At 39.4% G+C, this 21,009-nt stretch overlaps 1 protein-coding gene across 2 annotated transcripts in view; it reads left to right on the forward strand.

The window, feature by feature from the left end:
* tgfbr3 (transforming growth factor beta receptor 3) overlaps window positions 1-21,009 on the forward strand; it is a 203,305-nt gene that overhangs the window by 25,366 nt on the left and 156,930 nt on the right. For both annotated transcript variants that reach the window (XM_016993177.2, XM_008109257.3), the window contains exon 2: window positions 5,739-5,930. In XM_016993177.2, the coding sequence (XP_016848666.2) occupies window positions 5,870-5,930 (61 nt within the window). In that variant the 5' untranslated portion in view covers window positions 5,739-5,869. The remainder of the gene's footprint in view (window positions 1-5,738; window positions 5,931-21,009) is intronic.

Here is a 21,009-nt window from a genome sequence, read left to right on the forward strand (position 1 = left end):
ATGGCAGTGAAACTGGTGTCAAACTGCATTAATTTTACAGTGTTGATGTACCCTATAAGAGTCTGTTTCTGAAAACAGAATATAATAATAGTCATACTGGAGTGTCTGATATGTCCAGAATTAAAGTGCCACTGCAATCAGCAGCAATGAATTCCACACAATATGTATAGCATCGATATCAACCGCCCCCTCCCCCAAACTCTCCTATTTAGATTTTCTTTGTAGGCCACCAATGGATGGTGGCTCCCACGCTGGTTTGTTCCAGGATTCAATCTGAACGTTAAATAGGCTCTCGAAGATAAACCTATTTTAGGGATGGATTTCATCATCGTTGATAGATCTTCTGAAGTTCTGCCTAAAACCCAGAGTGGAAGTATCACTGGATTATCAAGGAAGCCACCAGCCGCCTCCATTGTGAGTTTGCTTAGATTGATAGCAGCTTGTTTTATGATCTGTGAGGAGACTAGAAATCAATGGCGACTAAGAGAATGCAGAAATGTGGCTGCAAATGAAGAGGTCATATATGCACAGAGGTTGGCAGACCTTTCCTATGAGAGCGATGTAACCCCTCTGTCTTGGGAAGCCCTCTCTTCCTGCCTAGCTTTCTACTGATTTAGGCGGCAGTCCTAAACACATTAATGAGTAAAAGCCTCATTGATGCCCACTACAGGCAGGGTTGTGCCCTTTGATGCTGGGTGTCAGGGTAGCTTTATCTCCCATGACCTCTCTTTTTTGCAAACCATTCCAGAGAGGCGTATGCACCACAAAGAACAGCATTGCTGGATTATACACTGACCTTAAGGAAAGAATGATCTAACTGCCGGTTACAATTTTGCTATTCAGGGTGCTCTGTTTAGTGCTTCTGTATCTAATAATTCCTGGTTCCCAATTCTCTTCTGTTCATTGTCTTGCCAAATGGTCATGGGTGTAGATTTTAAAGTTTCAGAATGCCTTATTCATAAGCTCTAGCATGTATGGTATCTGACATTTATTGAAGAATCTGCGAAGTTTGCTCTGGTAATTTTGATCTTTGGCTGTTCGACAGTTCTTTTTCAGGTGGAGATGCCTTACATGATAAAATGCTATTGTATGTATCTGACAAAGAAGATTCGAATCTTTGGAAACTTTTGCACTTCATTTAGCCTTTCATACACAAACCAACCAATCTTCCTTCCTTCCTGTATTGGGCTAGAGCAGGAGTATAGAAGCATGTTCCCTCTGGTATTTGTGAAGTACAACTACGACCATTGCTGGGGCTGATAGATTTTGAGGGCCTTTTCCGTGGTGGCCCCCCAGCTCTGGATTCCCTCCCCAGGGAGATTAGGCAAGCACCCACCCTGTCAGTCTTTAGAAAAGAGTTAAAAACTTGGCTTTTCCAGTGCACTTTTGAATAATCAGTCCCCATGATAGGCCCCACCTAAACGAAAATTGCTATATTTTGTACTTTATTCTGCTCCTCTGTTGGAAATAACTTGACTACCAACCCCACTCCAAATCTCCTAGAGAACACTTCAGCACTTTGTCCATTCACTCTACCTAACGGTGTTACAATACATATTTTTGCACTTTTGTCTAGACTGCCCTCCCATTTTATTCATTTTGTCATTAAATGGTGGTCCCTGCTTTTTATTATCTTATCATTTTATTACTTTATTATTGTACTGTATCGTACAACTGTGGTTTTGATTTGTTTATTTTATCTGTTTGATGATGTTTATATATGCATTTTATTTTGTTTACTGTTTGTTCCTTGGACTTGGTCCCATGTTAGCCACCCCAAGTCTCTGTGGGGAGATGGAGGCAGGATAGAAAAATAAAGTATTGTTGTTATTATTTTATTGTATGACACAGCAAACAAGATAGATATGCTGGATTTCGTTTCACAAAATCACAAGTCGAACACTTCCCAAGTGTCTAGGACTGTGTGATGTATTTTCAGATGATGCGTGCAGATCCCAGTAGGGTGGCCTTTTGCAGTTGACAGATCGTAATTTTGTCAATGTCTATTGTTTCCAAATGCCGGCTGAGATCTTTTGGCACGGCACCCAGTGTGCCCATCACCATGATTTCCATAGCTCCAAGAAGTTGCTTTCCAGATATAACAACAACAACAACAACAACAACAACAACAACACTAGAGCTGGCACAAGAAAACATTGCATGGAAAGTTCCTTGACAAAATTGAAGGAAAAGCTGATAAGGAGAAGACCTGGCAGTGGCTCACGAATGGGACCCTGAAGAAGGAGACAGAAGGCCTGATCCTTGCAGCCCAGGAGCAAGCCATCAGAACAAATGCAATTAAGGTCAAGATCAAAAAATCAGCTGATGACCCAAAATACAGACTGTGCAAGGAAACCAACGAAACCATTGATCGTATCCTCAGCTGCTGTAAGAAAATCGCACAGACAGACTACAAACAGAGGCACAACTATGTGGCCCAAATGATTCATTGGAACTTATGCCTCAAGTACCACCTCCCAGAAGCAAAGAACTGGTGGGATCACAGACCTGCAAAAGTATTGGAAAATGAGCATGCAAAGATACTGTGGGACTTCCGAATCCAGACTGACAAAGTTCTGGAACATAACACACCAGACATCACAGTTGTGGAAAAGAAAAAGGTTTGGATCATTGATGTTGCCATCCCAGGTGACAGTTGCATTGATGAAAAACAACAGGAAAAACTCAGCCGCTATCAGGACCCCAAGATTGAACTTCAAAGACTCTGGCAGAAACCAGTACAGGTGGTCCCGGTGGTGATGGGCACACTGGGTGCTGTGCCAAAAGATCTCAGCCGGCATTTGGAAACAATAGACATTGACAAAATTACAATCTGCCAACTGCAAAAGGCCACCCTACTGGGATCTGCACGCATCACCCGAAAATACATCACACAGTCCTAAACACTTGGGAAGTGTTCGACTTGTGATTTTGTGACATGAAATCCAGCATGTCTATCTTGTTTGCTGTGTCATACAATAAAATAATAATAATAATAATAATAATAATAATAATAATAATAATAATAATAATATCTGGAAAGCAATTTCTTGGAGCTATGAAAATCAAGGTTCAGAGCCACATTTTGCTAGATGGTCTTACCATCTCTCACCAAACCTACTTCAGAAAGCATAATACTGGGGGAGAGGGAATGCCTCATCTTGATCTCTTCAAAGGATAAGTAAAAGATAAATGCACCTTTGCAATCTCAAAGGTAATCGCAGATGTATATGTTAACTAATTTCTGGCAACCAAAGTTGTTACATCTCTTCAAGTTGATTCTGACTGATGTTGTAGGATTTTCCTGGTAAGATTTATTCATAGAAAGATTACCATTCCTTCTTAGAAGTGTGTGAATTGCACAAGGTAATCCAGTGGGCTTCCATGTCTGAGCAGGGATTTGGATAGGACACTTTCAATTTTATTAACGATGGTGTATAACTTCCATTGCTAACTGCTTTTTAATAGTGCTTTAAGTTTTATTTTGGAGATACAGCTTCTGAACATCTTCACTCAACATGTATGAGTTTTAGGATTAATGCTGTAACTGGAACTTCTACCATGGAGGTGGTGAAAATTTTCAGATCTGTATGAATGGGTCTGTGGACCAGTAAAGCCAAGGATGATGAATGTGTATAAATTGTGATGAGCCTGCTGTGGATTCACACTGGCCCTCTTGGATTGGAAGTACAGTGTTTCTCAGAAGAACGAGCTTAGCAATAGGGATAATTCTCATCTTGAACAGAATCCAGATGTGCAGAATGCAGATTGGCTGGACTTTGTGGCAATCATGAAGTCACATCTCCCTCCCAGCCAGATGTACAGACTGTTGATTGCTTGGCTGTGCAGCATGGCTTCAGAATTATTATTTTTTATGAACACCATTAAAAAGGTGTTGATTACACATTTAAGCAGATTAAATGGTGAGCGAATTTGGGGTTTGGATTAGTATTGGTGCAATGCCGCAATTTGCGGCTTGCACCCTGAATGTTTGGCACAAGCAAGCCTGCATGCAGTGCCATAAATCAAATCTCCAACTTAATGAATTGCCTCATGACTTTTTTGAGTAAAGGAAAAGGAATATTTCTCTTTGGGTTGTTGTGTGCACTTGCTTTATATGTGCTGTAAAGTCAGTTGCAGCATTTCATTCTCCTTTTTCAGACACCCCTCCCTCCTTCCCTCTGAATGTATTTGCTGAGTTGTTTATTTAAAGCATTTCCATACCTCCCTTCATCCTATGAGGATTTCAAAGTATTATGCAACCAATTTAACAGATTTGCTACTGATTCTATTAGTAGGACAACTGCTGACTTATTTGATAGAAAAGTTTTTTTAAAGTTTTTTTTTCTAAAAGAAGTGAGGAATATCTGGCCACATGTAGCTCACATGTTTTTACTTTTGGAAACCCATAGAGGAACTTCCAGTAAATCTGTGGTTACGCATTGGAATGGATTGTAAAGAACATGCTATTCAGTTCCAAAGTCAACAGCAAAGTGTTCTTCTACAGAATACGTGCAGAACTGTGGCTTTAATTTGTGTATGAGTGTGTAGGAAGGAGAAACAGAACCTGTAGTTGTCAGTTAACACGTCAGGGGGATGGCTTGACTAAAAGTAGTTCTTCTTGGATTTAACCTTTCCGCATGCAGAAAGATCTTGGGATGTATGTGTGGAAACTTTGGCCCTCCTGGTTTGGCCTACATTTGTTATCAACTCCACCCAACTTGGCAAATGATGCGGGATTGTAGTCTAGATCAAATGGAGAGCTAAAGTGTTCACATCTCAATTTACATGGCAATGTTTGGAATATAAAACATTCCTATCAACATCATCTAGCCCAGAATCCAGTTTATGGCAGTGGTCAGCCTCCAAACACATAGAGGTCCCTCTTGTTTTTCCTGTTGGACTTATCTACATGAAAAAAACCAATAACATACTCACTCTGAATCTGGTGCTGGCAGTCTTCACAATGTAGATGGACCTCCAAAAATATCCTCTTAACCTGACTTTGCTCCATACTAAGCAAATTTGGGGAATATTCTGGAGTGTGTATGTGTCACAGCTGTCTGGCAACTGGATTGCATCCATTTCAGCCTGATTGATTATCTATATCAGTGGTTCTCAACCTGTGGGTCCCCAGATGTTTTGGCTTTCAACTTCCAGAAATCCTAACAGCTGGTAAACTGACTGGGATTTCTGGGAGTTGTAGGCCAAAATACCTGGGGACCCACAGGTTGAGAACCACTGCTCTACATGAACAACAAATAGCACAAACAATAATCATGTATTAAAGTAAATATGAATTATAGAACAGCTTGTTCCTATCTAGGCAGGTTCTAGTGATGTTGCAAGTGGGAGACCCAGCTGTGGTTATTAAGCACTACAATTCAAATAAGTTGATTTTCTGCCTATTTGTTTTCCTAATTGCCCAGATTCCACAACCATATATAGAAACTGGAAATGTGATGAGATAGACAACCTTAACTTGAGTATGCAATTATATATCTTGACTCTTGAAGATCTTGTCTAGTTACTTCATCACTGCCTTTCCAAGTCCTAGTCTTTTTCTGACATTGACTACCATCACAACCATAACTTTTAATTTTGGCTATTCTCTACAAGCAGTATAAGTTTTCAATTAGAACGATGACATCATATAATGCAGTCATTTATTTGGTGTTATGTAAAAAGATAATCAAAAGAGGTTTTTAAAGTAATTATTTTTCTTACTTTTTTCACAGGTAATTATAAGTCTGGAAGACTGCAAGTCTGAAAAAACTCCACAGTTGTTGTTTTTTCTCTCTCCCAAGAGCATCTGCCAACACAAAGATCTGCAAAGGAAGTCACTTTGAAAAACCCTGGTGCGGCAAGAATGACTTCAAGTTGTATTATCCCTGTGTTTGCTCTGATGGTTGGGTGTTTAACATCTGCAGGTAAGTAATATTCCTGTGGGTTTTACAGTGGTTTCTGTTGTGAGCTTTTGAAATTAAACCTGCCTGTTTTGAGCAATGGGAGATGCTTATGTCAACTGCATTTTGCATCAGTTAAATAAAAGTGCATCATATGCAATGCGAAGTTTCTTAATGTAACTGTGTAATAAGAAATAACATAAGGAACTTTATTATAAATTACAATTACAACAGAGGTGGAGAAAATGAAGTCTGTAGGTCACAACCTACTGTTGTGGTTTTTGAAGACTCCTCTGTTTCTACAAGCTTCGCACTGTTTTGCTTGCTGATGGACAGTTCTGTAGCCTAGAAAAGGTGGCAACTGTATTAAGTTCTTCTGGCAGCAGAAAAAAAAGGAAAAGAAAAGAGGCCAGGAATGGTCATTAGGGAAGTAGCCAAGAGGAGGTGATGTAGTGGGCAGACTGGACAGAGGATGAATGACTTGTTTGCAAAGTCTTCATTGTGGAAACGATGACCAGTCGCCATTGGGAGACATGTCTGAGCAATAAAGCTGACCTCTTTTCTCCTTCTTTTTCTTCTTCACCATCAATTACATGGAAAATAGTGCACTTTCAAGAATGTGTCTCAAACCTTCTGGGACTTTCTCCAGGGCTGGATTTCATAGAAGGCATGCAGCCAGTGCTAAATTTGATTTGTTAACACTACACTATGCATAAATGTTGTAATGGACATATCTTGCGACAAATAAATATGAAAAAACAGGACACATGTGCTTGAAGGTGTGGTGCAATGAGATGAAAAACAGGATATTGATTAGTAATAGCAGTACTTAACACTGCTTGTGAAAGGAAATTAGGGATTTATTAATTACAACAAATGAGCTGCTGTTATCCCAAGCCAAACAAGTGTTTGGTCATTGTCACAGTAATAAGATGAAAGAGGCATTTTATACTTCTTTGGTTCTTCAAAGTAATTCAGAGATCTACTTTAAGAAATCTGTTCTGAATCATACAGATGACTGCCCGGTAGCCCAAAGTCCATAATCCCTTTATCTACCTTGGTTCTTCTTCAGTACTCACAACAAAGAATGAAGCAGTATCATGGGCCAGAATCGGAACCATCTGATATTTCTCCTGTAACATTTAGTAGGGCACAGCCTTGTTACTATAGAAGTAACTCAGTTTTACAGTTAACTGCAAAAGGAGTGAATTTTTTCTCCATTGATTTCCATTCATAATATAGTGTGGTTGAAACAATTAGAAGCAAGATCCCTATTGTAACACTGCATAAGGGGGCTGGAAGCTAGGCATGTGTGTGAAATTAGTTCTTACCATTTATACCGTTTATTTCATTTCTTCCATTTCTTTGGAAGTATGAAACAGGAAGGCCCTTTCCCACATGGAAATCTGCTCAGCACGATTTCACGTCTAACCGAAATTGCCTCCTTGCCTGATTGTAGGCAGGCCTGGAGCTAGACTACATACATGCTTGTGTGTTGATCACGAATAGAATAACTTGGTGTGGCTGCTGACTTTTAAAGGAAGGTTTGGAAAGTTGGGTCAGAATACAGTATGTTATACAAATATTATATATTCGAGCTCAGCCATCATCCCAGGTATATAGTCAGGAATAACTTCAAGGCACACAACAGTAACAACAACAACACATTTCCTGAGTAAAGACAGAGCATTATTGCCATTTCTAAAACTATATTAGTTGTTACTGATACATTCAGTAGCTGAGGTCCTGGGAAAAATTATATTCTTTTTCTGTAAACCTAAGCTGGACAATTGGAAGACTTTGTATTGGCCTGCAGTCTTCTACATCCTCATACTGGCACTATGCTTCATGAAGCTCTTGTACCTCATCCTTGTTTTCTCCTCTGGTTTCTAGTGACTGCCAATTTAAAAGACAACAAATAGGTGCAGGCATGAGAATTTAACCCTTCCCAAGCTATGTGTAGCCCTGACTTGGATTGAGGACCCAAAAGGCTTCTAAAAAAGAAGGATAATTAAAAGTGCATGTTACATATTCAGTATATACCGGTAGTAGTGGTGTACATTCGGGTAAAAGCTTGTCTCATTTCGTCTGCAGGTGCTCTGCTGCAGGCAGGCACTGAGAGGCACGCACAAGCTTTCCAGGCCTTCCTGCATGCCTCACACCACACACAAACTCTCTCTGAAAATAAAGTGTGTGTGTGACGGGGCACAGGCAGGCCTGGAAAGCATACACTCACCTCTCAGTGCCTGCTTGCAGCCGAATGATGGCACAGTCACACACCCACACAAACACACCTGGAAAGGAGGGAGGAGAGGTGGTTCCTTCTGCCCTGATGCTGAGGTCCGGATGTGGGGCTGCCCAGCTGTGACTCCCGTGAGTGAATGCGGGGCATTGTGTTTTGCCAGGGAGGGAGGAGGAGAAAGAGAAGAAGCTCGCACACATAACATTTCGACTCCACGAAGCAGGCTTTCATGTCGAACTGAGTTCCGTGTGTGGAGGGGGACTTTCTGTTTAGTGCTTCCAAAAAAAACCCGAAATACACAAAAGAAATGATAAGAACGAAGTTTGTTCACATCTCTAGTATATAGTATAATTCCCTTATCTGTGGAACTAGTCCACATAGTCTGACAAAAGATATCCTCTCTAGGCATTTTCTAGACCCTTCAGTGCAATTCTGTGGAATGCTTCCACCAGAAGCTGTTTGTTCAATAGAGTTTGCCATTATCTGTGATTTTAACTATTCAGTTATTCCACGAACATATCCCCCACAGATACAGGGGCTGTACTGTAGTGGCTAGTTCAGGGATGGAAATCATATAACAGTCAAAATCTTGAAATGGAACTCATGGCATTTTTTTTTACATAGACAGTGGTGCTAAAGAGGTATGGGATTTGAAGTCCAATAACTTGGAGATCTGCATGACTCCCATTCCTGCTCTAGTTTAACTCCAGTCGTCCTGGGAAACTTGCTTAGTTTTCCCTCCAACATGAGACATGTGGGATGAAGTAAGATGAGAGTGTGGTCAAGATGGCAAAAGTTGTTAATGGGAAAGAGCACACAAGCTAAGAGAGTGTGAAGCAGTTTGCTCTTGCCTGACCCTACTGGGAAGCAAGTCTTTTCCTCCCACTGTTGAGTTAATGGAGTGAAAAGTACTTTTGCACTTTAAATTCGGTTTGCAGCAGTAGAAGTGGGCTGTGGACAAAGGAGAAAAGTGGCAGGAGGAGAGAGAAAACAAACATTTTAAGAACATTCAAAAAAGTGGGATGATATAAGATTAATGGCCCTTGCCAAATCAGGACAGCTGAAGGTACAGTTTTGCACAGTGCTCTCAATATTCCTGGGCAAAGCCTGAGATGTTCTTACAGTACTCTTTCAGGTCAGAATATATACCTACACATTGTCATTTCTTAATATATAATGCTTAATAACAACTGTCTGAATGTTCATATCAGTGAAGTGTTATATCCTTTCCTTTAAATGTTAAGATGTCCTCATGGGCAGGCTTTTGTTTTTAATGTTGTGGAGGGGATATTATGACAGCTGTTTCTGAAGGATTCCCACTGGAATGGGTAGTCATTATTTTGTTTTATTTATCTATTTTCTTTTGCATCTCCTTTGTTACTTAATCCTGATAAGCATAGTGTGTTGTGTATCAGCCCTGACTCATGCAGCACCATGGTGATGATTGGCATGGAAATGGAACAATGAAAAAACAAACAGTCTGTGTATTGCCGTTCGTTTTCCTTCTTTCCTTTAAAAAGGAAAATCCTTGTAGGCCTTCTACAGCTGATTTGAGAAATAAATTTAGAAATCCAGATAACAGAAATCCCTTGAGTAGCATGGCGAGCTACATCTTGGGAATGGAATAAAAACAAGGAAATCTGCACTGACTTGGGTGGTTTCCCCCCCTTACTGAGTATCCTCCAATTTCTTAAAGCCACAAATTATATTTTATGATTTCCTCCATAATATTTGGTCAGATTTTGTTGGGAGATGCAAGACAGGTGTGAACATAATTCCTTTCCTGAAAGCAGGAGTCAGAACATGTGGACAAAATTTGATTTAAACTGCATACTAAATTTCCACAACTTCCTGAAAGGTTTTACGGAAACAGCAATGCGTTAAACTTTATAGGGTTTTGACACTGGAAGTGTGTGTTAGGCTTAAGAACTGGGGAGAGAAACAGGGAACGAGAGAACTGATTTTAAAAGTGGTAAATGAGTATTTAGTTCAAAATTTCCTCCATGACTTGTACTTTTGGTCTTTGATGCCTGAGAAGCAGCTCCATAAAAACCTGAAAGACCACTAGGCCTGGAAAATCTAGTCCAAAATGTTTATGGAATATCACAGTGACCCTCAACCATGCACAATACTGGGATGTGTGGTTCTACCCATGTAACTAATGTAATAATCTATCCTATTATTTTGTGTTCTAATTTTGAAATACATGCACACACATGCACATATTAACATCTGCAGCAGTTCCAAAGCCAACTAAAAGTTATCATATCATCATCTTACCTGTAACAGCAGATTTCTAACACTATTCCAGATACTTGCTGGGTATATGATTTCTAAAATATGTTGGATTGTCTTTTAGAGCAATCTGAAATTTTGAAGATGGTAGCTCGTCTGATTTAATATTACATGAGTGATCAGCATATGGAAAGTGTAGTGGATGCTTAACTAGAAGTCACTCTCTCAAATGTTTTACCTAAAATATAATACGGATCTCTCTCTAATGTCTACAAAAATGTAATATGGATCTTTTGTGTGCGTGGGAATCCTATTTTGATAATTCTGAAACTTGGACTGGATCTACATTTGCCAAATTGTATGATCAGTGTAGACTCATGCGATGGCATTTAATGCAGTTAAAATGGCATTATATTAGTCTACACTGAGCATACAATCAGATCAAACTGTATTATTTGGCAATATAGATCCGGCCACAGCCAAATAAATATGCATCGTAACTGAGAGGCATTATTGCTACTCTTTTCTTCTTGTTTCCAAAATGAAGGAAGACTTGCAGACATGTAAAGTGTCCCCTGTCTATTGATATGTTCCACTTTGTTGGGGACCCTAATGTTTCAGGGTCACAAAAAAGAGCTTCTGTACATAAAGTACCGTATATACTCAAGTATAAGCTGACTTGAATATAAGCCGAGGTACCTAATTTTACCACAAAAACTGGGAAAACATTGACTCAAGTATAAGCCGAGAGGGTAAATTTCAGAAATAAAAATGGATACCAATAACATTTTATGAATTGAGGCATCAGTAGGTTAAATGTTTTTGAATATTTACATAAAGCTCAAATTGAAGATAAGGCTGTCCAACTCTGATTAAATCATTATTCTCATCTTCTTCAATGTATATGTGCTTATGTATCCTTTTAATAATAATAATAGAGTAAAATAATACATATAATAATAATAATAATAAATAATACAGGAAAATAATACATGTAATACATGTAAATAATATATGTAAAATAATAAATGTAATAGTAGCAACAATAATAGAGAGAAATAATAAATGTAATAATATCAATAATAATAGAGAAAAATAATAAATGTACCATATATTTTCGAGTATAAGCTGACCCAAATATAAGCCAACCAGGACTCTCACCCGAGTATAAGCCGAGGGGGGCTTTTTCAGTCTTAAAAAAGGGCTGAAAAACTAGGCTTATACTTGGGTATATACAGTAAATATAATGGGGAGGGAGGAGGGGGCACACACCTTCCCTATTTCCCCCCTTAAGTTTGGAACATACAAAGTAGATATGTGAAATTTAGGTTTATTTCTTGTGTATGCCTGCTAAATGATCTAGGAAATTAAGCAAGTTAGTACTTGGATGGGAGACTGCCCACAAAGACCAGTATTGTAGGCTGTATTTCAGGGGAAGGAACTAGCAAACAATTTCTAAATATTCCCTGCCTAAGTAAACCTTATGACATTCATGGGGTTACCATGAGTCGGCAGGTAAGTTGGAAGTACATGCATATAAACATGGCAGGTTAATGGCTCAACCCTAAGAAAGATCTTATATTCCTTCAGAGCCTGCTTGTAGCTTGAGTTCCCTGAGCCTTTATTAATACAAGGAATCTGACTAGATAAACATGAAAATTGGACATTTAATTAAATCTGACAAGATGATGCTAGAGGAATTTACGGAAGCACCAGGCTGAGGTTGCCCAAGCCTAGAGCAATCTAATCTTGCAACTCTAGTCAAACTTCCACAGAAGAAAATGTTCATGAACTGGAGCACCGGAGTTCTTCAGAAATGCTTATTCAGTGTTTATTATAGTGAACGAATGCCTGCTCATCCTGCTGTCCAAAGCACAATGCCAAAAATATGTCCTGTACGACATATTTTGTACCACATTCCATTTCCCCTTTGCTCCTTTCATTCTCTTACACTTCTTAATGGTGTGATGTATGGTTTTGTGCCAAAAAAGATTTTCCCCCTGTGGTTTCCATTAATACCCCTGAGACTTGATCATGAAAAATCTTCCACCAAGGCTGTGAGTTTGAAAACCCTTTAAGCTTGATAACTATACATTTCTGAGTTCTACAAATTGTGATGCAAATAATGTTTACTTTATTATTTTATTACAAAGAAAACCTTGTTCCTGTTGACTATTCTATCTATCTATCTATCTATCTATCTGCAACTATATAGTAGTAGTAAATACATTGTCCTGGTTTTCATCTGTGAAATATTGGAGGTTATCAACTCCCTCATAGAGTGTAATCTGAAATGGCTATGTCTATCTCACATGTGGAATTGGCCCCTGAGATAACTGGGATCCAATGTAATGAACTATATAACACAATAGTGGTTCCACACATAAGTAGTACACAATATGTATATTAGAGCATCATATACATATAACATACACAGAAACAATACTCAGTCCTAAGGTATATAACTCAAAAGTATCTAACTCAGTATTATAAATCAAACAAAATGATATAAGTCTCTGCAGTCCTAAAAGGTTTGGATTGGCTTAAAGGCAAACTGATTCAGAGTCTTTGCAGTTCTGGAGGGATTCCTCAGGACTCCACAGGTTTTGGATCAATAGTGAAGCCAAGTAGACAGAGTCAATGCTGATGTAACTCCTGAGTAGGTGGTAATATATCCGTTCACACAGTTTGCACGCCGTTTACAACTGGTTCCCGGGTTTTATCCCAGTTTCGGTAACCCTTCTTCTGGTAAGCGGCAGAGGCTTTATTATTTCTTTATTGATGGCTCTGCATCAGGTATTCTTAATTCTTAACAGAAATAAAAATAAAAGGAAATTTGTCTAATGTTGTGCTCTTTATAACATATAAATCATCAATTGTATAGACCTTGTGAAAATAGACATGTCAAAGCACCCCAAGATATGCGGTATTCTAAGTTACAAACAAGGAATTATCTTTTTTCCCAGATATAGTAGTAAACATATCTACTCACATGTTCGCAGTATCAATATGCTGCTGTGGATTTTGTGGTGCGAGCAGCCATTCATGGTCCCCTAGTGATTTAAATACCTGATTACAGGAAGCAGGTGAGGTCCAATTTGTCATTTAGACCATGAGGGGTAATGGTCCTCAGTTTGTAAATCCAGAAGGCTTCCCTTCCGAGGAGACTAGTTTTGATGTCTGTGTAGCCAGCAGCACAAACCTTCTCTAGAGTAAGAAATTTAAAACTGTTATATACCTTTCTGGTTCTGGGACCAAATTTTACTCTTCTGCAAGAGGCCACACTTGATATACAGTAGAGTCTCGCTTATCCAACACAAATGGGCCGTCAGAACGTTGGATAAGTGAAAATGTTGGATAATAAGGAGGGATTAAGGAAAAGCCTATTAAACATCTAATTATGTTATGACTTTACAAATTAAGCACCAAAACGTCATGTTTTACAACAAATGGACAGAAAAAGCAGTTCAATACACGGTTACGTTATGTAGTAATTACTGTATTTATGAATTTAGCACCAAAACATCACAATGTATTGAAAACATTGACTATAAAAACATTGACTACTAAAAGGCAGGCTGTGTTGGATAATACAGTATGTTGGATAAGCGAGACTACTGTACTACTGAATTCTGATCAATGGCAAAAACTTGCTACATTTCCATTAAAGAGGTAAGGTATGCAATCACATTCCCTAGGAACATGATGGTGCTTTAAATATCAAGTATATAACCACCATGAATTTAATTTCAAAGAGCTATTTGGCCTGCCTGCCTCATCTAGCACAATTATGTAATCAACTTTCACTGGAAGGAATTCACTGCAGAGTCAAACTGGAAGATTTTGAGATTCCTAACGAGAATAATTTTGATCAAATTCACTAAAGTCAAAACCTTCAAATGTTGAGGGAAGATTGCATACCAGAAATCTGGTCACTGGCACTATATTTGTAAAGTGTACATTTATAAGGGAGCATTGGCCAAGTAATAGACTTTTCCTTACTTGGTACAGTACAACTTCTATCAACCTTGTGCCTCCAGATGTTTTTGGAATACAACTCCAATTGTATTTATTTATTTATTTAAAGCATTTATATTCCACCCTTCTCACCCCAAAGGGGACTCAGGGCAGAGCACAACATATTACGGTAAACAATCAATGCCGGAACATAAAATAAACTCTAAATATACATAAACACTGAAATCAGTTATCTTTACATACTAATAGGTGCTTGGTATGCTGTATGGTGATGATGGAATGGTAGTCTATTTTTCTTTCCTGTGTCAGGAGTGACTTGAGAAACTGCAAGTTGCTTTTGGTGTGAGAGAATTGGCCGTCTGCAAGGATGTTACCCAGGGGACGCCCAGATGTTTGATGTTTTACCATCCTTGAGGCTTTTCTCATGTCCCCGCATGGGGAGCTAGAGCTGACAGAGGGAGCTCACCCACTCTCCCCAGATTTGAACTACCCACATGTTGGTCAGGTTAGCAGTCCTGCCAGCACAGGGTTTAACCCATTGCTCCACCGGGGGCTCCTTTGGTAGTCCACTAGTATCTGAGAACTGGTAAATGTGATCTCAGTCATATCAAGGAAAACGTATTGTTTCTGCGCAGTGATGCAAATGAAATCAACATTAAACTAAGTTCTGAACACATGTTTGAAAGAACTTTAGATATGTATAGTTTATGAAAGAAAAATCACAAGTATGTATGTTTGTATTTTTTAAAAGATCCCCTAGTGCCTATACGCTTAGTGACTTTTATGTGCATAAATAAGAACCTGAAGCATGGTTAACTTTAACAACAATATTGGCACATACAGATATATTCCAGTGGAAAAGTTGATCATATGTAAGAACCGTGGGAGTTCTAATGCATTTTTTAAATGAGCACATCAGGGCAGCAATTGTTTTTCCAATGGCAGATGCTACATTTCTAACCAAGACACTTGGGGCTATATTTTTTACACGACTTCATGTGTAACTTCATTCCTCCTGCATGCCATCCAGCTGCTTGATAGGTGTGCAAATTCCCCATGCAATAAGCAATGTTTTACAAGCTGTCCGTTATTTGGGTATGTACAGGCACCAAGTTAGCCTCTTAAATATTCACCTCCCTAGGTGTTTGTTGATCACTTTCTCAGGGGAATATTCCATTTTTTGGTTGTAATACGCTCTCAAGAGTTTATGGCCGTGCTGACAAAGGGGGGAGGAAACCCAATCTCCAGTTTTAACTAAGATGTGACGGTTGCCAGAAACTCTATCTGAGCCATTCTGCTTTTCTCATTTTGAAAGTTGATGGAAATGACAAGTGGAATAGAATTATTTGTCCTCCATGAAAAATTTCCACTTTGTCAGAGAACAAGAAGGAAACATAAAGAAAATAGCTCCTTTGAGCATGCACAAAGACACTTGCCCCACAAAACACACACTCCTTGTATAAGGAATAGGACTTTTGAGTTAATTTACAAAGTTTTAGATAGGTGTGAGATGGTAACCCTTTCATTGGGTCAGTCCAATCCAATGGATCAATCCATTGTTGTTCTTAAGTGCCCTGAAGTCATTTCTGATTTATGATGCCCCAAATGTGAACCTATCACAGGACTTTCTTGGCATAATTTGTTCAGTAGAGGTTTGTCTTTGAGGCCAAGGCAGTGTGGCTTGCCCAAGATCACCATGGCTAAGAAGATACTTGAATCTAAGTCTCCCAGTGTCCTAGTCCAGCATGCATACCACTACACCACACTGTAGTCAATCCTTGTGTATAATCTGGAGAAAGACTTTAATTGAGTCTAATGCAGTGGTCCTCAACCAGGGGTCCCCAGATGTTTTTAGCCTCCAACTCTCAGAAATCCTATCAGCTGGTAAACAGGCTGGTATTTCTGGGAGTTGTAGGCCAAAATATCTGGGGACCCAGATCTACAGGAACATAGCTGGATGTTTCTCCACTACTGCCCATTTCTATTGTCCAACAGTGAGGAGTGGGTGAGAATGGAGACATTTCATAGTTTGGCCTGGTAGAACTTCACTTACATGTTCCTGATCCAGGAATCAGGAGTTCAGTTTTGTGTTTGACCCAGCAATGTTATCCACGTCTAATGATTTGGGACCATTCAGATTTAACAGCAAGCCTTCATTTGTTAACCATGTTTAGTTTATGTCTGAAATACATGGCAAATCATGCATTTGGAGCCATAGACTGCACTATGTGGACCCCATTCGATGTCCACATGACTAAACTGTACTAAACTGGATTATAGTCCAATCATTACAAGTTCTTGAAATGAAAAAATAAATCAGTTGTAGATGAACTATCAATTGACACTAATGGAACTATTCCTTTCAGCAAAAGATGGGGAACACATGGCCCTCCAGATGTTTGTCAATTGCAAGTGATGAAGGGTTTTGGGAGATACAGTCAAGCAACATGGGGGCACGTTCTTTATTCCTGCTGTATATCAATCTTCAAGTGAAGAAAGGAGGACCATCCTAGCTTCTTCCTTTCTCCCAACACGTAGGACTTGACCCATGGAGTAGGAAACCTTTTATGTTTTTATGGCTATGCATGGAAGCACAGTTAGACAGTGGACTCTTTCTCACCTTGGTCTTTCAACCTGCCAGGGATTTGCTGGCCATCTGCCTTTCAGTGTTGGACAGGAAAATGATTTTTTTTGTATGCTCTGCATAATGATGTGAGTAAGTGCAAAGTTGGAAGAAGGCTGGGCTGGATAGAGCTTGGCCTGTTCCAGTGAGACAATTCTCACATATCGACATAATGCACGTAATGCCATTTTTATTAAGTTCTATTTACATGTGACCTGACTTTCTATTTTAATGGGCAAAAGAGAGAAGAGCATACTAAACCTGAAGTTGTACATGCCGTAAGATGTTATCTGATTTTTTTTAAAAATGGGCACACGTTCTAAGAGGAAAAGCGTATAATTTGGCAGATAACAAAGCTAAAATGCCTTGCAGCCTTTTTCGTTTGTGTAACAACTTCCTGCACAGCTTAGTCTGGGTCATTCCATACGGCTGAACAAATGCCACTGCTAGGAGAGAACAGAACATTTTAGTATTCATTAATTGAACATTTTCTGAAAAACGTACCCTAGGGCTGAAGTTTTCTCATTTGATTGAACTTTGAGGCATTGACCAGGATCCAAGTGGGTTGTTCTGCTGACGGAAGTACATGCATCAATGGAACCAAGAGAGGGGCAATTCCTCTTCCTCTGGCCTGTAAACTCTCTTCCAGCTGCCTATCAAATCATGTGGAGCAAGGTTACAGGCAGCACAGAGGGTTACGAGGTCTGTCTCTGTGTGTGTGAGGAGGGGAAGGAAGTCCTGTTGCACAACCAGATAGTTCTTATCAGGAGCTATTGTGTTGAGTTAGTCTTTTGGAAGGTTTACGTTGGAAGGAATACTTCCTAAGTTTTCCTTACTGTCTTTAAAAAATTCTCCTTAAAATGGATGTCACTATCTGCATTTTTGAGAAATTGTGATATGACTGGAAAATACCCCATGTCAGCCACTGTCCGGCCCTATACGACTTCTTCAGTATTTAGGTTCAATATTTACTCTCTTCCCAGTCCAGCTGTACTTCCAAAATCTTATAGGGACTTTGAACTCTTTTGGAAAAAAGTTTGATTTACAGTGTACCTACACTAAAAAATCAATGCAGTTTGGCATCACTTTAATGTACAGTAAATGGCACAATGCTGTGGAATAATTGGCTTTGTCATTCGGTGAGTCACCACCAGCACTCTTTGGCAGAGAAGGCTAAAGACTTTTTGGAGTAGACCATGGTCAGTGGCAGTTAAAGTAATATCAAACTACCTTAATTATACAACTTAAATCAGTGGTTCCCAACCTTTTTTTGACCCGGCACCACTTGACTAGGGAGGAACCACTTTGACCAGAGACTACTTGATCAGGAACCACTCTCCAACATTAGTACCAAAACAGTTACGAATCAGTTTTTGGTCAACTTGAGATTTGATTTGGTTATTTGGGGTGCTGACTCAGAAAACTGCATTGGATAGACCACATCAGCTCTAGTTTCTGATACAGAACATATGTTGTCCAGTAGTCGCCATTTGCTCTCTCACACACACAAAAAAATATTTAATTATCTAGAGCTGATGTGGTCTATCCAATGCAATTTTCTGAATCAGCATCCCAAATAACCCCAGGAATAGACCTAAAAATGAAGACACTAGGGTGCCCCCCCCCCCGCTTCCAATTACCACATGGAACGGCTCTGCTCAGGGGAAGGGAGGGATGAGGAGGAGCAGTAGCAGTCAGAAGGCTTGTTGTTACACCTTTCATGGGTAGTCAGTCTTCCCTCTCCTGACATCCCTGTTGTCTTGGCACTATAAGGGGGTTTCATGAGACCAGTCACTCTTGTTGCAACGGTGTAGTAAAAGTGTGGCTGTGGGCCATATTTTAGTTCTTGGGGACCACTGATAATCCACAGACCACAGTCTGGGAACCACTGACTTAGACAGATGCACCCTAAGTTATATGATTAATTGTAAGAAAGCCCACTTTTCATTGCACAGCTAATTCATTATGACTGGAATCCGCTTAGGGACATAGGCATGTATAAGCCATGCTATGCATGAAAGGTAAGAAATTCAACATTGTGCAACTGAGGTATTCTACTGATAACAACTGAGTTGCATAGATAGAATGTTGTCTTCGCCAGTTGTGCATTGTGATTGAGCATTTCTATATTTTGCATTTTAGTTGTGGAGCCTATGTTTTGCTTTGTGATTATACATTGCAGTTGTATATTGAATACTTTTTACTGTGATCCTGCTATTATGTATCATGAGATGGCACCCAGTCACTCATAGATGTTGCACATTTTTGCTGTTCTATATGGGGGATATTGCCATAATGGCAGATGTCAGTATGTGAGTACAACAGGCCCTTTGTATCAATTATGGTTTGGTTTTAGGACCTCGTGGATACTGAAATCTGTGGAGATTGAAGGCCCGTTATATATAATGGAATAGTATAATGATGTCTCTTATATAAAATGGCAAAATCTACTCTGCTAAGCGAATGTTGGATTGAGAGCTATGTACTGTATCCTTTTCCTCTCTCTCTAACAGTAGTCCCTGCAGTGCTGGTTATATTCTGTTATTAATGTAAAAGGTTCAGGAGGTCAAGGAAAAAGCGGCTGCTAATTGACATGATAAATAGCAGCGACACACTACCGATTAGCATTATCTCTTAGCTGAAAGTTAACAGGGAAACTAAAAAACGACCACTCTGTAAGCCATTTTTCAAACCTTGGATAGAATAATGTTCTTCAGTTTGCAATAATACTTATTTTGAACTTTCCATATTCCAAGGCACAGCATCATTATAATTTAATCTTGTGATGTCTTCTCTATGCTGGAAACTTGTCATGTAGGGTGGCCAGGGAGACGTTGGTCACTGAGCTTCATGGCTCAATAGGGATCTGGATGTAGCATCTTTCAAGTCGAAACAAACTTAGGCAATATATCACACCAGTTCAAATATGTTGTCTTGACAGTTTCCATTCCCATCCATCCTCTTTCTGTTTACTGTACATCTGCAGTGAAAAGCCTGCAAGTAAGTCAACACAGGAACACCAGACCAAGCCTTGGATTTTACTGATATGATTCAGAAGAAAAGAATTCTAATGAAATGTTTTTGAGTGCTGCACCGTTTAATGAGGCTGTTAAATCTTCTTGCAGTGCAGAAAAGCCATAGCCAGCAACTCTGTTTTTTACTTTGCCCATTTGAAAAATTGCAGATAAACAGTGTCCGATTTTCCGAGAATAAATTTAGTTCTTTGAGGTCTCCTGCCCTTTCTCTTCTGCTGGAGGTCAGTGGTGTGGCGTTTCCCTTAACTCTCTTGTGATTCTCAGATATGGTGGAGGATAGTTTCTTATCCTTTCACTAGTATAGGAAGCCATGGCGGTGCAATGGGTTAAACCCTTGTGCTGGCTGGACTGCTGACCTGAAGACTGGGTTGATGACCTGAAGGTTTCCGGTTCAAATCCACAAGATGGGGGTGAGCTCACATCTATTAGCTCTAGCTTGCAAGGACATGAGAGAAGCTTCCCAGTAGGATAGTAACACATAGGATAGTCCCCAGGGCAACATCTCTGTAGATGACCAATTATCTCACACCAGAAGTGACTTGCAGTATGTTCTCAAGTCGCTTCTGACATGATAAAAAAAACCAATATAGAAGCACTGATTTCTTTGGCAACCCAGTTAGTTTCTGTACATGAAGTGGGGAAAGGAGTCAGCTCTTGTCCTTTGTTTCAGGCAATGAAATGCTTTGTCTTGTTTACAGTTTATTACTAGATAGGGAAGGGCAGTAAAGTATGCCAATAAAAAGAGCAATTTCCTCTGTGAAGTTAATCATTATTGCTATTTTGCGATTGTCACCTTCTCTCAGTGTTAAATATAAAATAGCTATCTATTGATACTGGGTTTTCCCTCCACAAAACTCTGTTCATCTTCCTGTTTTTATGCTTGGTAATGCTTTGACATTCATTTGCCGATCTAACTGGATGTCAGAGGAGATGGGATTTAAAAACAATTGGCCCAGTAATCTCTCAGATAATCTCATGGCACTTCAAAAC

Source organism: Anolis carolinensis, chromosome 4 (assembly GCF_035594765.1).
Source record: "Anolis carolinensis isolate JA03-04 chromosome 4, rAnoCar3.1.pri, whole genome shotgun sequence".
NCBI lineage: Eukaryota > Metazoa > Chordata > Lepidosauria > Squamata > Dactyloidae > Anolis > Anolis carolinensis.